We start from the raw sequence: 23,382 nt of genomic DNA on the forward strand, positions 1-23,382 counted from the left end.
TATTCCCCTCCAACCAGCTTTTCAAAAATTGCCTCAAATAAGATTTGGAGATCCAACAAAAGGTCAGAGGGAGAATTTTTTCCAGTCTAAGACTACTAAGAGGTTCATAAGACAGGTCTGTGATACTAGGGTGAGTATGGGCCTGGAATATGACAGGAGCATCAGCATTGGTCCTTGAAAGCGGCTATGACATTAACAACAGCTTCAGAAGCTCTCACCCTAGAGACAGTGAAGGGGTTAGACAACTAGTCAGAAAAAGATTACAGGGGACATTTTGCTTACACTGGGTGAAGTTGGTGCTGATGGGCAACTCAATGGCCCATAAGCAGTTCTGGGTCTCAGTTCCAGGATGGAGAGGAGTATTTTAGTTTGGACAGAAAGGAACTGGGGTCCTAGTCACAATCCAAGGGCCAAAAGGAACACTATCACTTGAGTCTTCAAGGGAACAGGGGCTCTTCCTGAATAAAGACTAGAGAACAGGTGAAACATGAAGTGACATCTTTTCCCAGATCAAACTACCTTGGAAGCACCAAAAACTTGCAGAACTCCAAAACTAGCTCTGAAAACAGTAGTAACCAAAAGCCTGAAGATTGGCACAGTGCCTCACCAGTCCCAAGTAAGCAGAGCCCAACTTCAACATAAAGTTCAAAGTGAAGAAATAGACTGAGAAAATGAGCAAACAACAACAAAAAAAGAGCCTGACCATAAAAAAGCTACTATGGTGCCATAGAAGACTATGACTTAAGACAACAAAATGAAAACAGCCATAAGGAAATCTTAAAAAATATCTAGTTGGACTTAAAGCCAATAAAAATTCCTGGAAGAACTAAATAGATGAACAGTAGAAGAAAAATTGAGAAAAGAAATGAAAGTGGTATGAGAAAATTTTGAAAAGAGAATTAACTGCCTGTTAAAAGAGGCACAAAAATACTAAGGAAGTTATCACCTTAAAAAACATAATTGGCCTAATGGTAAAAAGAGGCACAAAAATTTACTGAAGAAAATAACTCCTTTAAACCAGAATTGGCCAATTGGAAAAAGAGGTGCAAAAATTCACTGAAGGATAATTCCTTAAAATAAGAATTGTGCAAATGGAAGTTATGGACCCTATGAGAAATCAAGAAACAATAAAACAAAGTCAAATAAATGAAAAATAGAAGACAATATGAAATATCTCATAGGAAAAACAACTGACCTTGAAAATAGATTGAGGAGAGATAATTTAAGAATTATCAGACTTGAAAGACACGATTAAAAAAATTATCAAAGAAAATTGCCCAAAATGAAAACTCATAGGAATATTATAGTCAAATCCCATAGCTCTCAGGTCAAGGAGAAAATATTTCAAGCAGCCAGAAAGAAACAATTCAAATACTTTAGAGCCACAGTGAGGATCACACAAGATTTAGCAACTTCCACATTAAAGGAGTGGAGGACATAGAATATGATATTCCAGAGGGCAAAGGAGTTAGAATTACAACCAACAATCACCTATCCAGTAACACTGAGTATAATTCTTTGGAGGAAAAAATGGGAAAAATGGATATTCAATGAAATAGAGGAGTTTCAAGTATTCCTTGAGAAAAGACCAGAGCTGAATAAAAATTTTGACATTCAGATAGAAGACTCAAGAGAAATATAAAAAGGTAAACAGAAAAGAGTATATATAAGGTAGTCAATAAAGTTAAACTATTTACATTTCTATTTGGGAATATGATACATGAAAGTCCTAAGCACTTCATCATTATTGGGGCAGTTAGAAGGAATCTGTATAGAGAGAAGGAATGGCTATGAATTGATTATGTTGGGATCACCTCCAAAACAAAATGCAAAGGTGAGAGAGAGGGATACATTGGGGAAGGGGAGAAGGAAGAGGTAAAATGGGGCCAATTTTATTACATAAAGGAGGCACAAAAAGAAGGAATTTTATAATGGAGTGGAAAATGTGTGTGTGTGTGTGTGGTGGTGGTTGTGGGGTGCCAGACAATGCTTGACCCTGACTCTTATTGGAACTGGTTCAAAGAGGGAAGAATATTTATACACAATCAGTTGGGTATAGAAATTTATCTTACCCAATAGAACTTGGAGGGAAAGGGGATATGAGTTATAGGAGAAAAATGACAAGGGAGAAGGTGGATTGGGGGAATCAGTGGTCAGAAGCTAGACAGGTTTTAAGAAGGGGGCAGGATATCTAGAGAAAAATGGAGAGGAGTATAAGTAGAGCAAAATGAAATGGGGAAATGGAATGTGGATGTCAATGGTATGAGCTATCCCATAGAACAGAAGTAGATAGCAGAATGGATTAGAAACTAGAATTCAAAAATATTTTGTGTATGAGACACACTTGGGGCAGGAAGATATGCACAGAGTTGAAATGAAGAGCTGGAGGAGAGTCTATTACACTTCAGCTTAAGTAGAGAGGGCAGAGGTGGCAATCATGATCTCTTCCAAAGAAAAAGCAAATTAGACCTAATTGAAAGAGATAATCAGGGAAACTACATTTTTCTAAAAAGGTACCACAGCCAATGCATTAATATATAAACATTTTACAGCAAATTTCTCCAATACAGGTCTCATTTCTCACACATATAGGGAACTTAGTCAAATGTATAAAAATAAGAACCATTCCCTAATTGATAGATGGTCAAAGGATATAAATAAGCAGTTTTCAGGAAAAAAAATCAAAGTTTGTAGTCACATAAACATGCTCTAAATCAGTATTGATTAGAGAAAGGCAAATTAAAACAACTCTAATATATCACCTTATACCTATCAGAAATGACAAATGTTGGAGGGGATGAGGGAAAATACGTACATTAATGAACTTTTGGTGGAATACTGAACTGGTCTAATCATTCTGGAGAACAATCTGTAACCATGTATTAAAGTGCTATTAAACTGTGCATACATTTTGATCTAGCAATACTGCTACTAGGTCTGTATCCCAAAGAGGTTAAACACTTATAAATCCAAAAGTATTTTAGCAACTCTTTTTGTGGTGGCAAGGAATTAGAAATTGGGGGTATGCTCATCAATTGTAGAATAGCTTAATAAATTGTGGCATATGATTGAGATGGTATACTATTGTGCTATAAGACATAGCTTCTTAAACTGTGAGTCACAACCTCATACAGGGTCAAGTAACCAAATGTGGGGGCATCACATAAAACTAGGTGACAGTAAAAAGTTATGAATCCTATTTATATAACTATATACCTGGGATAGCATAAAAATTTCTTGGGTAAAAAGGATTCATGAATGGAAAAAGTTTAAGAAGCCCTGCTATAAATGGCAGAGGAAAGGCAGTGACTTCCCTGACCTCTCCCCAAAACCCCTACAAATACCTTCAAACAATGACATAGGACAATTGTTGCAGTAGCAGAACTCAAAATAGGACAGGCTGAAATAATTTTCCAGACAAAGACAGCTTAGAGGATCAGCAGAAAAGTTTTGTTGTACCAGGTGAGAGTGGAGCGTGCTGAGTGGACCCAGTCCCAGCCCCAGAGAACCAGGCCTTGGGAGCCTCTGATTCAACTGTGGCAATAGCTGCTTCTGGAACTTAGCCCATGGATGGAGAGAGAAGTATGGCACAGGCAGCACTTTAAGGGCCTTGGAGTCTTCTGAGGCTCAGCTCATGGACCGTTGATGGAGTTCAGTGGTTGGCCAGGGTGAAGTGTCTGTGGCTTCTGCTGGAGTTGGGGTGAAGCACCCAGGTTCAGACCCAATGGGCTGACTCTAGTAGTGATGGCCCAGTTGGGGAGGGGCACAGGCACACCAAGCTTTGGACCACAGAGAATCAGATTTCAATCAGAGATCTGCTTCCAGGTTGAAATGAGAAGGCAAAGAAAGCAGCAGACTGTAGAAAGCTTTTTTTGGAGGGGGGAAAGTAGACCAGAATACACCCTTAGAAGAAGATAATAACAAAGTCAAAGATCTAAAATCTAAAACTTCCAAGAAAAATATGAATTGGTCTCAGGCCATGGAGGCACTCAAAAGGGACTTTGAAGAGAAGGTAGGAGAGTTAGAGGGAAGATTTAGAGAAGTGGAGGAAAGAATGGAAAGAGAAATTAGAACAATGCAGGATAGTCATGAGAAAAAATTCAACAGTTTGAAAAAAGCCAAATGGAAAAGGAGATACAAAAGCTTTCTGAAGAAAATAATTGCCTAAGAACTAGGATTGAACAAATGGAAGCTGGTGACTTTATGATAAACCAAGACACAGTAAAGCATATCCAACTGAATAAAAAATGGAGGGTGATATGAAATATCTCCTTGGAAAAACAGATGACCTGGAAAATAGATCCGGGAGAGATAATCTGAAAATTATTGGACTACCTGATATTCTAGAAGCAGAAGATAAAATAGAAATTGAAAGAATTCACCAATCACTTCCTGAAAGAGATCCCAAAAGGAAAATTTCTAGGAATATTATAGCCAAATTCCAGAGACCCCAGGTCAAGAAGAAAATATTGCAAGCAGCTAGAAAAAAAGGAATTCAAATACTGTGGAGCTACAGTAAGGATAACACAAGATCTAGCAGCATCTACACCAAAGGACCAGAGGGCATGGAACATGATATTCCAGAGGGCAAAGGAATTGGGATTACAACCAAGAATCACCTACGCTGCAAAACTGTGTATAATATTTCAGGGGAAAAATGGGACTTCAATGAAAAGGAGGACTTTCAGGCATTTGTAATGAAAAGACCTGAACTGAATAGAAAATTTGACTTTCAAATATAAGACCCTAGAGAAGCATAAAAAGGTAAACAGGAAAAAGAAATCATGAGGGGGGCACAGCCAGGTGGTGCAGTGGATAAAACACTGGCCATGGATTCAGGAGGACCTGATTTCAAATCCAGCCTCATACACTTGACACTTACTAGCTGTGTGACCCTGGGCAAGTCACTTAACCCTCATTACCCTGCAAAAAAAAAGAAATAAAGAAAAAGAAAAAAATAAAGAAATCGTGAGGGATATTAAAAGATTAAACTGTTTACATTCCTACATGGGAAGATAATACTTCAAACTCATAAGAACTTTCTCAGTATTAGGGCAGCTGAAAGGAATATACTTAGACAGAGGGCACAGGTGTGAATTGAATAGGAAGGGATGATATCTGTAAAGCATTTATTTTTTGTTTATCTTTCTTTTTTGTGGGGCAGGCAGGGTGGGGTGGCTTATGCCTGGGGCTGAATTTGGGCTCAGGGCCTCCTGGGTTCAGGGATGGAGCTTTGTGCACTGTGTCACCTAGTTGGTTCATGATGACATCTTTAAAATACAGTTAAGGGGTAAGAGGAATTCAGTGGAAGAAAGGGAAAGGGAGAGGTGAACTGGGGAAAAGAAGTTCACATAAAATAAATAAGAAAAAGCTTATGGAGTAGAGGGGAATATAGGGAAGTAGTGCAGGAGTGAGTAAACCTTACTCTCATCAGAATTGTCTCAAAGAAGGAATAACATACACACTGAAGGTGGTATAGTAATATACTTTGCCCTGAGGGAAAGTGGGAGGGGAAGGAGATAAGGAAGGGGGGGAGAAGCAAAGGAAGGAAGGGCAGATTGGTGGAGGGGGAGTAAAAAGCAAAATACTTTCAATAGGGATAGGATATAGGAAGATAGAAAATAGAGTAAATATCAAGGGGAGAGAAAAAGATTGAGGGTAATACAGTTATCAATAGTAACTGTAAAAGAAATAATGAGCAGGATGCTATCAGAATGCCGTATGAAAAGTGCAATCCATCAAGAGGAAAAACTGATGGTATCTCAATACAGATTATAGCTTTATTTGTTAGCTCATCTTTTTAAAGTTATTTTGTCTATTTTCTTTCACAACCTAATGTGAAGATGTTTTGCACAACTGCACATGTATGACATATTGAATTGCTTGATTTCATAGGGAGGGTTGAGGAGGAAGAAAAATTCAAACACAAAATTTTAAAAAATCAATGTGAAAAAATTGTTTTTAATTTTTTTTTACTTGTAACTTGGGGAAAATTCTAAATAAAATGAAAATAAAAAAGAAGCCCTGCTATAAGAAAAGATGTGTGTGTGTGTGTGTGTGTGTGTGCGCGCACACACGTATGTATATATGGGAAGATACATGGAAACATATAAGAATTCATGCAAAGTCATTTGAGAAGAACTGGGAGATTATTGTGCACAGTGACAACAATGTTGTAATGATGATCAACTATAAAAGACTTAGCCACTCTTATTAATACAGTAATCTGAGACAATTCCAAAGGACTCATGGGGAAAAAATGCTGTTCACCTCCAGAAATAGAACTGATGACCTCTTGAGTACAAACTGGAGCATCATTTTCTCACTTTTTGTGATATGGCTAATATGGAAATATGTTTTCCAGGATTTCACCTGTATAAGTGATAGAATATTTGCCTTCTCAGTGAGCGGGGAAAGGGTGGGAGGGAAGGAAAGTATCTGGGACTCAAAATTTTAAAAGAAAAAAAAAGCTAAAAAAAAATAAATAATAGTTTTCCCATAAGAAAGAAGTATCAACATCATAAATTTACAAAAACCTCATGTGAAAGCTTAATTCTTTATTTTTCTTTTATACTTATTTGGTTTTATGAATTTTGAATAACAAAATTTCAATTTTAACAAGATATAGCACTCAGTCATTATTTATTACATATGCAACAGTTTCAGGGTGAACATTTCTCAGGTGTGTGGATTGGCCTTAGTCCCCCGATTTATCTACATTTCACTTTTTCTTCTGGGGTCATGTCAAAACTTTTAATGTATGTATCAAAGCCTCGTTCTCTACATAATCTTAAGATTACCATTACAAATGAACTCCTGTCAGTCACTGAGCAATAGTTGATGAAATATTTTACAAAGTTTGAAAATTGGCTAGAGTGATGTACAACACAAGATGGTGATTATATAGAGTGTTAATAAATTCTTTTTTTTTTGTGGGGCAACGAGGGTTAAGTGACTTCTCCAGGGTCACACAGCTAGAAGGTGTCAAATGTCTGAGGCTATATTTGAACTCAGGTCCTCCTGAATCCAGGGCTGGTGCTTTATCCACTGTGCCACCTAACTGCCCCATGTTAATAAATTCTTAATAAATACTTGTTAAATGAGTTTGAATGGGATGGAATGGAAGCTGACTCCTTCAAATTCACGGGATTTTCTGGTATCCCTCTTTACTTAGAGCTTAGATTAGAGCATTTAGGCACTGGCAACAACACATACAGATTCTTTTTAAATGATTTCCTCTCTATCTCACTGACTTCTAACATTATGTTAACATATGTTCATTTAGAAAGAATGAAACAAAAGCCATTTATCAAACTTTTTGTTTGGCTGCTATAGAATTCTTTTGAGTTACATTAAACTTGTTTTCTATTTATCAATCAATCCACAAGCAATTATCCAGCACTTACTATGTTTCAGGCACTGCGTTAGGCACTAGGGCTTTCAGTACGGAGAATGAAGAAATCTCTCTTCTCTTGAAGCTTACATTTTAACACTAACTCCAGATATTTTTCAGAGAATAGTTGCCTAGCTACACCTCACCCATCTTTGTTCTTCTTTTGGCTGTCTCTTTTGTGTGTGTGTGTGTGTGTGTGTGTGTGTGTGTGTGTGTGTGTGTGTATAAACATTTTTATTTAAAGTTTTGAGTTCCAAATTCTATCCCTCCCTCCCTCCCTCTCTCTCTCCCCGCTCCCTGAGGCACCGAGTAATCAGATAGAGGTTATACATGTACAATTATGTAAACCATTACCATGTCAGTCATTTTGTATGAGAAAGCTTGAATAAAAGAAAAAATGAAAAAAGAAAGGGAAAAATAGAAGGTATCAACTGGTTTTCAATCAATATCAGTTCTTTCTTTGGAGGTAGATAGTATGCTTCATCATTAGTCCTTTGGGATTGTTTTGGATCACTGTATTACTGAGAATAGCGAAGTCATTCACAATTCTTCATTGTCACTGTGTACAATGTTCTCCTGGTTCTTCTCACTTCACTATACTCATGTAAGCCTTTCCAGCCCTTTCTGAAATCATTCTGCTTGTCACTTATAGCACAATAATATTCCATCACCATCATATACCACAGCTTGTTTAGCCATTCCCCAATTGATGGACATGTTTTTGATTTCCAATTCTTAGCCACTACAAAAAAGAGCTGCTATAAATCTTTTTGTACAAATAGGTCTTTTTCTCTTTTTGGGGATGTTTTTGGGATACAAACCTTCTGCTGTCTCCTTGTGTATTTATTTGTATCTGTCTGTGTGTTTCTGTCTCTGCAATCCTCTTCCCCCACTTCTTTTCTTGCTGGCAGTCAAACACAAAACAGGAAGGAAGTGGGGGAAGGCTGTCATAATTCTCTGACCTCTGAGTCTTACCTCTGAAGTGATTTCATTCTAAGTCTGCCCAACTTCCTTGACTCTTTTGTGTCTCCAGTTTTGTCATCTATAAATTTTGTATAATACATTTTTTGTAACAAGAATATTGTAATGGAGCAATAAGGAATCATTCCGTGTCATAAAAGTATACTTTCTGTGGTTTGTTGTTCTCTACCACATCTACCTTATTAGACTTAGCTCACCAGGTGGGAGCCTCATGCTGCCCTCTGTTTTATGCATACTCAGCATGCCACTGACATTCAATTTGTGCATGTTAGGAAGAGAAATGTTAACGAGAGTCTTGAGCCTGCAGTCAGACACAGTGTGTGCCACACATTCTATTAGCCAAGCATGAGCTGTTCATCTAGGTTGGATAAATACACTCTTTTTGAATTACTTTTAGTCAATTATGTCTTCGAATAAACCAATTGAGGTATACATTCTATGTTCTAGCCAATTTGGCCTACTTGACCTCAATATTCCTCCTCCTACCTCCCCCCATGCCTTTGTCCCAACTGTTCTACTTCCTGGAATGCACTCCCTCTCATCTCTGATTCCAAATAAATGGCTTCCTTAAAAGCTCAATTCAGATGCGACATCCATTAGAAATTGTTCCTGCTTTCTTCTACCTCCCATTATCTAGCACTTACTTATCTGTGTAATTGTAGTCTCCTTCCATCACTGCAGAAGAATACATTTTCCTAGAGGGCAGGGATTCTTCATCTTCAGTTACTCCCAACTAAGCACAAAGTCAGCCATCAATGAAATTTGTTGAATTGAATGGATAGCAGTGATCACCACCAATGCTCCCACCTCCTGCTCTACTTTTGATGTATCTAAAAATATTTTGATGAATTAAATCCAATGAGAGTCTCTGCCTTCAGAGTGCATGAGGGCACAAAGAGAGTCATAGAATCTAACAGTTGGAAGGGATTTTAGGGTTTATCAACTTCAAAACCCAGTCTCATCAAGTGATAATCTACTTCTAACAATGACCATTCCCTATCTCATAAAACATCCTATTCTATTTTGGTACAGTTAGGTGTCAGAAATGACTGAAATACAGTTATACAGCAACAACATAACAGCTTGATACAATGTCAAATCCCATCAACTTCGTTATGTATTCCTATACTCAATGGTCCTATCAAATTGGATTCCTCTTTGTTCCACACCAAGTACACTATCTCTTATTATCATGCTTTGCACTGGCCACTGACTTATTGGCATGCATTTCTTCTTCCCTCCTTCCTCCCAGAATTTCCAAGTTCCTTTAACATGTAGCTCAATGCTTATACTTCGCAGGATACTTTTCCTGATTCCCTCAACTGCTGGTGACATCTGCTTCTCTAACTGTCTTGTATTCTTTTGTATTTATCCCATTAAGATTTCTTTTGCAAATTTGTATATGCTGTGTATATGTCCTGCTGTCTCTCCTAATGGACTCTTAGTTCTTTGAGGAAAACTTGTTTTATGTTTTGGCTTTGTACCTCTGAAACTTGGCACATTATTAGCAGCTAAGTAAGTGCTTGTTGATTGAATGTTTTGAGCTTAATGCACCCCTCTCTCCCAGTTATTGTAAAATCAATTCCCTTTATGCTTCATCCCACCACCATGTAATTTCTCCTTATCTCCTTCCTTTTATAAAGCTCCAAAAGCTTCAGTAGCTGTTTTAACAGAGATCAAGCAGGCCATGTCCCATGCTAGGAACACACCTCTCTCTTCACTTCTACTTCATGGAATTCCCCAGTCCTTTAAGACTAAGCTCAAGTACCACCTATGAAAAGATCAATAAACTCCTCCTAAAGCCTTCCCTCTATGAAAGCTCAGAACTTTCCATTGAAAAAGCAACTCTACTTGGTTTCACCTCCATGAACAGCATACATGTTATACCCAGTACCCTTTGGAGGAACCACCCACCACTTTTCAGCTTCCTTTTGTGGATTGCCTTCCCCCATTAGATTGTAAGCTCCTTGAGGGCAAGGACTGTCTTTCTTTTTAAAAATATCTCCTATGCTTAGCACAGTGTTTGGCATATAGTAGGTGCTTTATAAATGTTTATTGATCATTGACTAAGTTTTTGCCTATTCTCTTCATGAATCATGTTTATATATGTGGAAGAGTGTACCCCAGACATTTAGAGGGAATGATTTTATAATTACTATTTTTGTTATACAATCTTAGTCAATACTGTTGCTAAAAATCTATTTAATTATTACCAGAAAGAACAGCAGTGGGGGATCATAACAATACAAGAAATCTAACCCCTCGAGGTTCTATCTAACATCATGAGAGTAGTAGGAGCCAACCACACTCTGGAGTCCCAACTCTAAGTTCAACCACAGGTTGGGGGAATGACCCAGGGAGGGATATTATGCTTTGGAGAAAACTTAGACATAGACCAAGCCTGAAACTTGAAGGGATTTACCCTAGGGCTCCAGGTTGTGAGAGTAAGGATCCAGAGAAAATTAGAATAAAGTTTGACCCCTCTTTAGAGTTTAGGTTCTCCCACTTATGAATCCAGGTCTATATCTTAGCCCAGAGCTGAGGTCTTTTAGTGGGGGAAGGAACCCCCAATCCCTAGTCCAGTATCTGCACATGTTTATTCATATACTTGCACGTGTATGGGATGTCTCTGACAATAGAATGCAAACTTTTTCAAAGTAGGGATCGAGTCTTTTTTTAGTTTTGTTTTGTTCCTAGCACTTGGCCCAGTGCCTGACACATAGGAGCCACCTAATTATGTATGTTAAATTAAAGTGAATTGAATATCTCTTTGCTTCCACTAGAGAGTATGTTTCAGAATTTCAGGAATTTTTAATCAACATTTCTCTTTCTCAGGAGAAAGAGTGGAAGAGTGGCTAGAGAGGCAATCTCAGGATCAAGAGGACCTGGGTTTAAGATTCTGAAACCATGGAAAAGTTATTTAAACTCTCAGGGGCCCTTGCAAATTTCTAAGACTATAAATTATAGAATAGCTTCCGATTTGCTTTGGTAATCCAATGAACCCAAGTCTAATTTTTAATCCTTTGTATTTTTTTAAAACACATTCGATTTATTTATTTATTTATCTATCTATTTATTTATCTATCTATCTATTTATTTATTTATTTACTTATTTATTTTGGTGAAGCAATTGGGGTTAAGTGACTTGCCCAGGGTCACAGAGCTAGTAAGTGTTAAGTGTGAGGTCGGATTTGAATTCAGGTCCTCCTGAATCCAGGGCCAATGTTCTATCCACTACACCACCTAGCTGCCTTTCCAAGTCAATTAAAAAAAAAATCAATATCTAGTGAGACCTTACTGAACACAAAGAAACATGCAATAGGGTTCTTTAAGATGGCTTTCTGCCATGAATGACCTGATAATTTAATTAGAAAGATTATGTGTACACCTAAAAATAGCTCCCAGTATAAAAGAGAATATACAGTACAGATAGAATACAGAAATGGAGTCAGGAAGCCTTGAGTTCAAATTCTCACTGGGTAAGCCTGGTCAAGACTCTAAACATCTTTGAGCCTTAGGAATCTCTCATGCTATCTACCAATTTAGAGGAAGGTTGCTTAAGGCAACAGGGAAGAGGGTTTCCATAATGGAAAGTCCAAGTCACAGAGGCTGATGTATTGATTAATGATAATCAAACAGCCAGTTAATAAGCATTTATTATTATGTATTTACTACATGCCAGTTACTCTACTAAGTGTTGGGGACAAAAAGGAAAAGAAAAACTCAGTAATGAATAATTTATTATTTGAACAGTAAATTCAAGTAAGCTATAATAATTTATAAAAAGGAACAATCAAAAAAATAAATAAAAAGGAGCAATCCTTGTGGGTAGGGAAAGCCAGAGGTCCTTCATGGAAAACTTAAGAGATGAACCAGACCTTGAAAATGGATTGAATTCAGATACATAGAAAAGGGGAGGAAAGATATTCTGGAAAGGAGGAAACATGGAAACAGAAAACAGAGTCTGTTGGGTCTGAGGGACAATGAATCAATCTCCATGTGATTTGATGAGGGACTTCAAGAAGAGGAGCAGTGAAAGATAATGAAAAGAATAGTGGGGTCAGAACTGTGAAGTGCCTGGAATGCAAAGCTAATGTGTTCAAACCCTAATTAGTTGACAATAACTGAAAAATAATGAATTTGTCACCTAATTCATCTCAGAAGATGAAATTTAATAGAAAAAAACGCATGTTCTTAACCTTGGGACCAAAAAATGAACTGTCCAGGTGGAGTTTGAAAGTGGCATAGAAGGGAGAGGAGAGAGAAAAAGAGAAGCTGGGGAAGAAAGGAGGGAAGGAAGGAAGAGAAGAGGTGGGAGAGTTCTTATCAGTATTCCATAGCCAGTAAGATCTGTTGAGGACTTCTGAATAAAGAAATGAATAATGGATGAAGGTGGAGGCAGTGAGGCATAACAAAAAGGACACAGGATTTGTAGTCAAGAGATAGGCTTAAATCTCAGTTCAGCTTCTTCCTCCTCTCTGAAGGACCAGGTACACTTCCTTTCCACAAGGATTCTGAGTCTGTGCTCCTTCCATCTCTACCAGGTGCCTGAGGATTGATTTCAGGGAGCCCTTGAACTTGGAATTGAAAACTATATTCGCTCATTTCTAATAGAAATTTAGCATTCCCTTCTATTATGAATGGAGTCAGCAAAACACTGGTCAAAGCAGGGTTTCTGGTCTTCCCCAGGCTATCCAGGGGATCCATGATGCAAAAAAAAAAAAAAAAAAAAGATAAGAACTTCTGTTTTGCACCCTTTTGCCTTAATTTTCTCTTCTGTACAATGAGAAATTTGTATTAGATGATTTCCAAGTTTCCTTCCAGCTCTAAATTCTCTATTCTTTTGAAGAGATGTATGTGGAAGCAATAGGTAGGATAGATTAGCAAGAGATCATAGGATCATCAATATAGAGCTGGAAGAGACCTCAGGGCTACCTTGTTCAGGCCTTCAACAGATAGGGACACTGAAACCCAGAGAAGTGAAGAAATGACTAATGGTCACAGGGTATACACCAGAGGCACAAATACCACAGATGGGCTATTCTGAAGCCCAAGTTTTCTTTCAATTGTATGAACAAAGGGCCAGCCCTAGTACTCATGAAAACAGGTAACTTTTGTCTTCCAGGGTTCCTTGTTCTTTCATTAGAAAAATATTGATGAAACCGCTATGCAATGTTGGGTGCTAGACATTGGGAGAAGGGACTGGATGGGGTTTGGGGGAGAGAAATCCTATATCTCAGCTACCTCTCCTTTAGATGTTCTGTCTTCCAGTGCCTTCCTTCTCAATCATGGTAAAATAATAGACAACCATAATGAGCCTCTTGAGCCATCAAGAAAGGTTGATATTCTAGCTGGTTTCCAGTTTAAGAAGTCTGGGGAGTACAACATGCTTTAGTAGGATTCCTGTCAAAATGGTCATATACATACTTACATGCACATACATACATATACACACATGTGAATGTTCATATATGTTTATATATTTATATGTGTGTATATTTATATTTAAATTGGCATTTGAAAAGTTGTGTTTCAGTTATCTAGAAAATCCTTTAATGGTGAACTTCTCAGCTCTTGAAATATCAGCTATATTAAGGATGACAAAATGAACTGTTACTGCCAGGAGGAAAAAAACTGGAATATATCATTATAAAAGTACATTTTATATGGAAAGAAATATCAAGAAAAACTTTTTTCCATTGAATTTTTTAATGCAGTGATTCTATAGCAAGACTTCATACATTTTGCTTGACAGAAATAAATCTAGTAGTAGTAGTAGTGATGGTAGTGGTGGTAATAGTGGTAATAGAAAATGTGATACAGGGATACTAGGTGGGTAAAGCACAGGCCTTAGATTCAGGAGGACCTGAGTTCCAATCTTGCCTCAGACACTTGACACTTACTAGCTGTGTGACTCTGGGAAAGTCAGTTAACCCTCACAACCCCACCAAAAAAATAAGTGATACAGCAAATATTGGGTAGCCTTTGAGTCAGAAAGAATGGGATTCCAGATTCCTCTCTAACTGTGACATTCTGGTAAATAACTTGGAACCTCTCAGTACTCAAGGAAACTCTTTAAAAGGGTAAGGTCTAGGCCAGTTGTTTGTCTCCATTGGTTCAAAGTGTTTTTGTGCCTGCCTCAGTGAAAGAACACATTCCCAAATACACCTATATTGATGGTGACATCACTATTTACATAGCACTTGAAGGTTTGTCCAGTGGTTTACATGGATCACTTGAAAAAGAAGAAAGCTGTGAGCTTACCCCAGTTTCTATTACCCACATTTTACAGCTGAGAAACCTGGAATCAGAAATGTTGAGTGACTTGTCCCTGTTCACCTAACAAGCATGGGCCCAAGGCAGAATTCTTCCTGGCTATTGACTTGTACCCTAGTCACCATGTGATGCAGTGAACATATTGGGCTTCACTACAGTTCATAATGACAATGTCCTAGTTTTGTATTTGCCAGTAGTGGGCTCATCTGTAGAGATAGTCTAAAACTGCCTGACCATGGAGCTCTTGTTTTGGGGGAATCTGAGGGCGTTAGAGTCTAGGATCCTGGCTAAGAGTCAGGAGGGTTTGGGTTCAAATGCCAATTTAGACACTTGCTGGCCATGTGACCGTTAACCTTTCTTTCCTTCAATTTTCTCATTTGTAAAATGAGGATTTTGGACTTAATGACCTCTCAGGTCTCATTCAGGGCAAAATTTATAAGGCTGTGGACTGAAAGGAAATAATACTTTGGGGAACTTAACATGAAAAAAATCAAGTTGGGGGAAAGAGATGGGTTCATGTAATGCCATCTTACCAAATGAAAGCTGGGGATAATGGCAATGACTTTAACAAAGTCAATATGTATCAATAGTGTCAAGTTAAATGACTGCTAAGTGCTAGGCTACAAAGAAAGGCAAAAGACAAACTGGTCTCCTCAAAGATTTCACAAACTAATCTGGGAGACATCATGTAAGCAACCTGGTACAAACAAGCTAGATACAAGGTAAAGCTAAGATCCTATTAGAAGGAAGGCACTGAGGTTAAGGACATATCCACCAAGAAAGGATGATATTTGGGGCTGTACCAAAGGAGAGCTATTGTCTAGGATTCGGGAGGGCCCATTGTGTTCTACCTTAATCAGAACACATCTGAGCTAGCAGGTTTGCTTCCCAGCACCACATTTTAGGAAGACCATTGATAAATCAGTGTCAAGAGAAAGGGGACAAGGGTGATGAAGGATGAAGGATGCTAAAGGTCATATTATATGGAAATCAGTTGCTGGATCTAGAAATGTTTAACTTGGATAACAAAAGACTTAGGGAGGCACATCTTAGCATTCTTCAAATATTTGTAGAAAGAATTAACTTTTTGGCTTTTGACCAAGAGCTCAGAATGAGGAATAATGGGTGGAAGGTACAAAGAGGTAGATGGAAGCTTATGGCAAGGAGAAACCTCCTAACAGCTCAATCCTTAAGTGGAATGGGCGCCATTGGAGTTGTGATGGGCTCTCTTACTCAGGAGATTGATTCCCAAGCACAGTGGGTTGACCATTTCTGAGGCATGTTACAGATCCGACTCATTAGTCTCCAGGATCCCTTCCAACTCACAGTTTATGGTACTGTGAGTTTCTTTTCATAACACACTTTTTATCAAGTTGCATGCATCATAGTTGCTGAAAGAGCAAAAGGATGATCAAAGACTCATTTTATTTCTCATCAATATTCAAATATGCTTTTAGCAAGAAAGTTAATACAATAAATCATCATGTTTGATGCTTATGGAAAATCCATCTTTGGTCCTCATGCAATCCTCAACAACAGGGTTTTTGGCAAGATGATTGATCAGTATTCTCATTTTCTGCACTCAAAATCAGTAAAACTGCATCTGAGAATTCAAAGGAAGATGTAATACTTCACAAAACAATTTCCATATTTAATAAAAATAAATTTAAGAGAGAAATCACATTCTACATAGAAGTTCGGATCAACAAAACAGTTTAACATTTGGTACCAAACCCTGAGCAGATCAAAGAACCAAAGGTAGAGCTTGAAGATCAAAGAAATGCATCAAACTTCCAGAAAGACATCCCAGAGAGAATCTCCTTGAGGAAATGGCTGATTTGAATTAAACTAAGCCTAGAGACAGGCCTGGTTTTAAGATGCAAGCTGACATTTATGTTGGAACTTTGGGAACTGGTTCAATGATAATGCGCATCTTAATGTGGGACTTCAGAGTTTGCTTAGCAGTGTTACAGAGTGTGCATTATCTCTGCTGAGTGTTCTAAGAGCTCCATGAAGCACCCCATTTTAAAGAAGAGGAAACTGAGGTTCAGAGAGTTGTGTGATACACCTAGGGTCCCACAGCTACCAAGTATCAGCAGGAAGAATCAACCCAGGCTTTCTGAAATCTAGGTCTAGAATGCTATCTACCATATCACAGTGCTGCCAGAGCAAGAAATGTCTCTCCTATTTGATGTTTGTTTCCATTTAAAGTAGCCACATGAATCCAGGAAGACTCCTAGCTATAGTTACCAATATATCTAAAACTGAATGAATAATTACTTCCTTTTTATTTTCATAGGGGAATCATAAGTAATTGATGGGGTGAAATGGGACTGGATGAGTTTCCACTGATGGAAGGAATTCTCAGTGGATCAGCTCCCTCTACCACTGGCAATGCTGGGTGACACCTGATAATCTTCAAGTGAGAATCTTAGAGAATTGCCACCTCCCGAAAGAGGCTGTGAGACTCTGGGCAGCCCGCTCAGTGCCCCAAACAATTCTAATGCCAGTGATATCATTATTGGGAAATCCTGATCCAAAGTGGCTGATTTACAAAGGAAAACAGACCCAAACTGAGTTTCCCTCTGAGTTTCCTGCCTGCCCAACATAACTAAGTGAATGTAAATATCTTCAAGTTCATCTTATCTCATAAGACTGAGTCAGATTAAATAATTACAAATACCGTAGCTGCATGATGAAACTCTCATCTTCCCACTCTGGTCGCTGGGGGCCTATAGACAGGAGTGCTGCTCTGTGCCCCCAGAAGAGAGGCCCCAACATACTAATGTGAACCTGAATGCTAGCATTAATCGCAATAGCTGACTTCATTAATTCAGGGCCTTCATGTTCACAAGGCCTCCACATATTTGGTCATCTGAACCTTCTAGCAATTCTGTGAAGGTTTCTATTCCACAGATAAAGGAAAACAAAGTAGAGTGGAAACATGTGGCCTTCAGCTGCATACTATATTGGAAGAATGGAAAACGCTAAGTTACTTGTGCCCCAAGAATACCCCACCCCACAAAAGAGAAGTAGATACTCTCCAAAGCTACAGTTAGTGTTGACATCCATGAGGTAATCAGAACTGGAAACATTTTGGGGTATTTATTGAGAATATGGGGGTCTGGGGTAGACTATGGCCTAAGTGAGACACCATGGTCCAATGGAAGAATTTTGAGTCTGAAGACAGAGGCCTCGAAGTTCAAATCCCACCTCTGACATTTGTATTTGTGTGACCTTGGGCAAATCAACCTTTTCTTTAAGGAGTACTTTGTAAGTAGCTATAAGACCCTCAGCAAGTCACTTAACCCCACTGTCTCAAAAAGAAAAAAAAAAGTACATAGCAAACTGAAGGGGTTTAATACATGCTTTTAAAAATTAGGCTGTTGGAGTGGATAAATCTTTTGAATGAAGTATGAAGTGTGGGGGACAATGGTAGGGATGGGACTTGTCCGGTACAAGAGTCCTGAAGACATTAATTGTATCAGCTTCAGTCTCTAACCCCCAGCATAGGGAACACATCAGCAATATTCACATCAAAGAAATTCCTAGGCAGCCCCACTCAAGCAAAACTCTGAGCTTTAAACTGCACACATTCTGAAATACAGAATTGCATTCAGTGTGGACTGCGAAGTGTTTTTTCCCTTTTAAGTAAAATCAGCAGTTTATAAAACACAAGTGAGCCTGCCCTCCATGTGACACCATGATGTGTAATTAGTCCCTAAGTCTCAGACAAATGGCTAAGCATCCATAATTTCTCCAGGAGGAGTCTCCTCCTGAGCCCCCCAGCAATAATGCAGTGCTCACATATATAGCCTGCATCTCTGAGAGTTTCTCCCTGGTGATGCCCAGGATACTGCATTGTCAAGAATGCTGCTGGTTGTGAATCTAACACTACAAAAAGAGACTCAGCATACACTGAGTTATGGTGCTGTCCACCCAAAATGCCATTTATTGCACTTTGGGATGAGTAGATATAGCTTTAATGCAGTTTGGTTTTACTCAAGACAGGATGACTTTAAAAAATGTGAAATGTCTAGAAAATCTGGATGGACAAGTAGGCAATAGAGTTAAGTGACCCTGTGGCATCAGCCCCATCCTTGTAAAAGTGAAAAACCTCCCTGTAGGCATAACTCCAAATCATTTGGTATCACAGCAGCTCACACTTTGATCACAAAAGTCAACCAATATGTGCATCTGCTTGCTTTGAACAAAACTTAGTCTTATTTATATCTGGCATCTCTAAACAGAAGCAGAGAGGGAAAGAGCTTCCCAAGATAGATCAGTATATAGATAGGTGTCAAACAGCCTCTTGTAGCCTCAGGTTACTCATCTATAAAATGGGATAGCAATGCCAGTGATACCAATCACATAAAGTGTTTGAGAAGCACAAATGAGACAAGATATTTAAAGTATAAGGCTCTATGCAAATATAGGGTATGGTTATTCTTTTAATTATTAATTAGCAGGTACTTGATAAATGTTTGTTGATTAATTGACCCGGCCAAGACAGAGTTAGCAATTACCTATTTAACATACTTCATCAAATTTCATGTTTTTATTATAATTCTCAATAAAGAATAAAAATATAGAGGGTAAAACATCATCTTTTAATATGAATGTATGGATCACGTGGATTTGATGGAGGTGCCTTGTTATCCAAAAGTATTTTTTATGAAACCCTGGGTTAATAGGAGCAAAATGTCCTTTAACTGAACTCCGGACTGAACCCAGATAGCTAGCAGAAAAAAAGTCCCTACCTAGTGACTTCTTTCCTCAGGATACTAAGTCCCTATCTTCTGGGGAAATCTGGGCATCCTCATCCTTGCCAAACCCTTTTTTGGAATGCTGTCATCTTATCATGGTGCTTCTATATTTCCTCCATACTTGTTTTAACTGAAATTGTTAAAATGACTTTGCATTGCATCCATTCTTGTTATAGTATTTGCTTTTGGGTTGATTTGTATCATGCTAATGAAACTGACAACACCCAGTGACCACTGAACAACAACAACAACAAAACAAAACCCTTATATACCCTCAGAAATAGGGAGAAATAGCTTAGAATTTCTTTAATAGGGGGGTCTCCACATGATCATATTCCTTTTTTCTTGGGACAGAATAAATTGGTATTATGGTTTTCTGTCTGTCTCTGATTTGGTTTTTCCTGTAGGAGAGACATTATGTTCTCTGGTCTGTTTTATTCATAGGAGGAAAGGTATGGAAAAAAATTGTAGGAGATATCATAAAATTGGTTTCTCTGATCTATTTATTATTAATTTTTTATTGTAGGAGAAAAGCAGATAAACACTATATTTAATTTTCAACACAGCCTATCTTTCATGAGACTATCAGTTGTTTTAAGGAACTGTGTCTTATTGACATGTTTTTCTGTCAGTATACATTCAATAAGTACCTATCATGTGCCAGGCATTGTGCTAGGCACTGAAGATACAAGACAAAATTCCAACAGTCCCCACCCTCCAGAATCTTACTAGTTTCCTGGGGGAGACAATATGTACATTTAGAAGGCATAGAGAATAGACACAATCCACTTTGGGGAGGCACTCTCAGTCACACTTCCTTTTGAGTCCAACCCAATTGGTGAACATGTCATTCAGACATTTATTTTTCCATGGGGTTCTAATTCCTACAAACAACTGAAGGAGGATTTTTTCAGGAAGTATCTAGGATGATAAAAAGAAAAGTTTCAAATGCTACTGTAGGCACCGGGCATGCCAGCCCCTCAGTGGAGGCAACATGGTATGGTAGGAAGAGCTGGATTTGGACACTTGAGTTCAAATCTTGATTGTGCTGTGATACCTGTGTGACCTTCAGTGCTTAGCAGAGTACCTGGAACATAGTAGGTACTAAATAAATACTTGTTGATTGACTCATTTCTTCCCTCAGGGATTCTACAAAATGAGGGGATTTGACCTAAAGGACTCTGTCTTACTCTAAGTATGATGATCTTTTGAAGGATCAATAGATTGTATATTATAGAGATGTTTATGAGTAATCTATATGTCTCTGTCTAAATCTAGATATCTCTAGCTTAGGTAAATATAGAAGTGACTACAGCTATAGGTACAGATGCCAATATAAATCTCTGGCAATATCCTAGATGTAGGACTGTAGTAGTGAGGAACCCACCTCTACAAAGGCAATTCTGTAATTGTTTTTCCATTTAGAGATCGGGTTGGGGTTGACTTGCCAAGTTGAAAAAGTCCCTACATGTAACAGGAAGACTTGAGCTCAGATGTCCCTAACACTGTGACCAGATCCCTCTCCATTATACTACCCTACCCTGCCCCACAACATCAATGTTACAACACATGGTACCTCTAGCTATATTTGATAGCAAGGCTAGGTCATAATGAAAGCTTACAGTGGGACATAGGGGTTTTAGTAAAAGAACCACAGTCAATTGAAATAAAATGGCAAAGGTTAATTCTTGTTTGCTAATCATCATCCTAGCCTACCTACCACCTTAGATTCATTCATCTAAACCTCATTGCTTTAAATGATGCATGTTAATAGATTATAATGAGACACTAAGTGGTTTCAGCTTTGGTATGCCAGTTAAGCAGTAATCACTTAGACCCTACTCTCCATTCAATCCAGCATACTTACACTCCTCTTCAGGTCTCTTCCTAAGTGGAGCACGTACTTCTTGAATGCCAGGACTTCTCAGAAATTGTGGGGGATTCCTGTGTCTCCGTAGGCTCTCCATCCTAACAACAAAAAGAGAAAATCCATTTTTATTATCACCATCTCATGGAGTGATTACAATTTTGGAGAAGAGAATTAGCACCATCACAATGGTTGTTGTTTTTCCTTCATTCTGGAAGAGGTTTACAACAGATGTCATGATTTACAAGGAATTGGATTTTAAGTGAAGAAGGGCTGTGCAAAGTTACCAGCTTCACCTTCTCCTCCAGAGACATCTAGATCCAGTGCCGAGTTATGTTATCAAGACAACTGGAGATGGTCCCAAATGTTTAAGTCAATTGGGGCTGTGACTTGCTCAGGGTCACACAGCTAGTAAGTGTCTGAGGTCAGATTTGAACTCAGGTCCTCACAACTTTAGGGTCAGTGCCCTATCCACTGCAATACCTACCTACCCCATCACCTCAATAATTCAGACATCCAAAATCTAAAGCAACTTATAATTTATCGAAATTTAGCTCACCCAATAGGAAGTAAAAGAATCCCTCCCTCCCCAGCCAGTCAGTTATGAAAACTATTTTTGAAGTCTATTACTAAGAGTAAAGAGGGAATGGAAGACTACTCATGCAAAGGCAGCTTGCTTTTCAGGGTTTCAGTTGACCTAAGGCTAGGTGGCAGAGATAATCCATTGGATGACAGTCAGGAGTCAAGAAAGAGCTCAATAGAATAGGACAATGATTCAGAGCAAATGATATGGCATCATCTCTTTGATATTTCAATAGATTTTTAGTTTCATATATGTGGACAGTATAGCAAATGTACCATTTACACAACTCACCACGTGTGACTCTTGTATATGCCCTCTATATAACATGTACAAAAGGTTGACCCACCATGTTAGAAGCCCCCATAAATTTTCAATGTAATAGCTATAAATGTGAAGCCCTATACTTGAATGTGAGCTCCATGAGCGAAGGGACTTGTGATGACTTAAAAGATTTGAGGGATATAATTTCTGGGCAATTTAATTATTTTATTAATAAGGCCAGAATGTTTATTAATAAAAGGATGGCCATTTGGCCTTCTCTATTAGACCAAAGAGCCCTGATGATGGTGGGTGTTTTATATGCCCTTTGAAGAATATGGGTTCCTAAGGATGACAATCAACTCTTATTGGTTAACACAATGGGAGGTGAGCTATATTAAAATGAAGGTCTTGAGACAGATGACTTGGGTCACCCAAATCTTGGTCAGAGACATCAATTTCGGGGGCAGCTAGATGGTGCAGTGGATAAAGCACCCGCCCTGGATTCAGGAGGACCTGAGTTCAAATCCAGCCTCAGACTCTTGACACTTACTAGCTGTCTGACCCTGGGCAAGTTACTTAACCCTCATTGCCCTGTCCCAAAAAAATAAATATATAAATAAAAAAGAGAGAGACATCAATTTCCATATTACCTGTCTTGACAAAAGGGAGAATAAACACTTGCCCAGACCTATCTGAGCAAACATAATGAGCACCAACACACCCATTAGACAAGCTTAGAATTTCTTTAACTATCTGATTAAATCTTGGCCTTAGTAAGTCTTTAAGAGAGACTTCCAAAACTGGTTGGTTTCTGGATGATGAAGTAGAAAAGGGCAAAAACCTTGGTCTTAATACAATAACTAGTTGTTAAATACAGGAGAGAAATATTTATTTCTCGTAAACATTTTTTGGCCTTTCTTAGGACCCTCGGTTTTTAGCAGAGGGCCTAGCCTATAGTAAGTGCTTAGTAAATGCTTGAGTTTACTTGGGATAAAAAAATCCAACTTGCCAAGTAGAGTATGAGAGTTGCATGGACAGATCACAGTAAAGCTTAAGGTGGTTTGGTGGTTTAGAAGACAACAGGAGGCAGCACGGTCGCCAAATAATCTGCTTAAACCAAAGGTGGTAGCAAGAGCAACAGAATGTTATAAAAAAAATTTCCTAGTGACCCTTTTTAAAAATTTATTTTTTTTATTTTTTTAAAGATTTACCAGGTTAGTAGGTTAGTAACTCCTAGATGGCTAGCCATTAAATA

The 23,382-nt window shown here is 38.3% G+C and overlaps 1 protein-coding gene across 1 annotated transcript in view; it reads right to left on the minus strand.

Annotated features, from left to right (window-relative positions):
- LRRC7 (leucine rich repeat containing 7) overlaps positions 1-23,382 on the minus strand; it is a 574,557-nt gene that overhangs the window by 399,262 nt on the left and 151,913 nt on the right. The window contains 1 exon segment of the mRNA XM_044002921.1: positions 21,284-21,384. Within this exon segment, the coding sequence (XP_043858856.1) occupies positions 21,284-21,384 (101 nt within the window).

Source organism: Dromiciops gliroides, chromosome 4, assembly GCF_019393635.1.
Source record: "Dromiciops gliroides isolate mDroGli1 chromosome 4, mDroGli1.pri, whole genome shotgun sequence".
Taxonomy (NCBI): domain Eukaryota; kingdom Metazoa; phylum Chordata; class Mammalia; order Microbiotheria; family Microbiotheriidae; genus Dromiciops; species Dromiciops gliroides.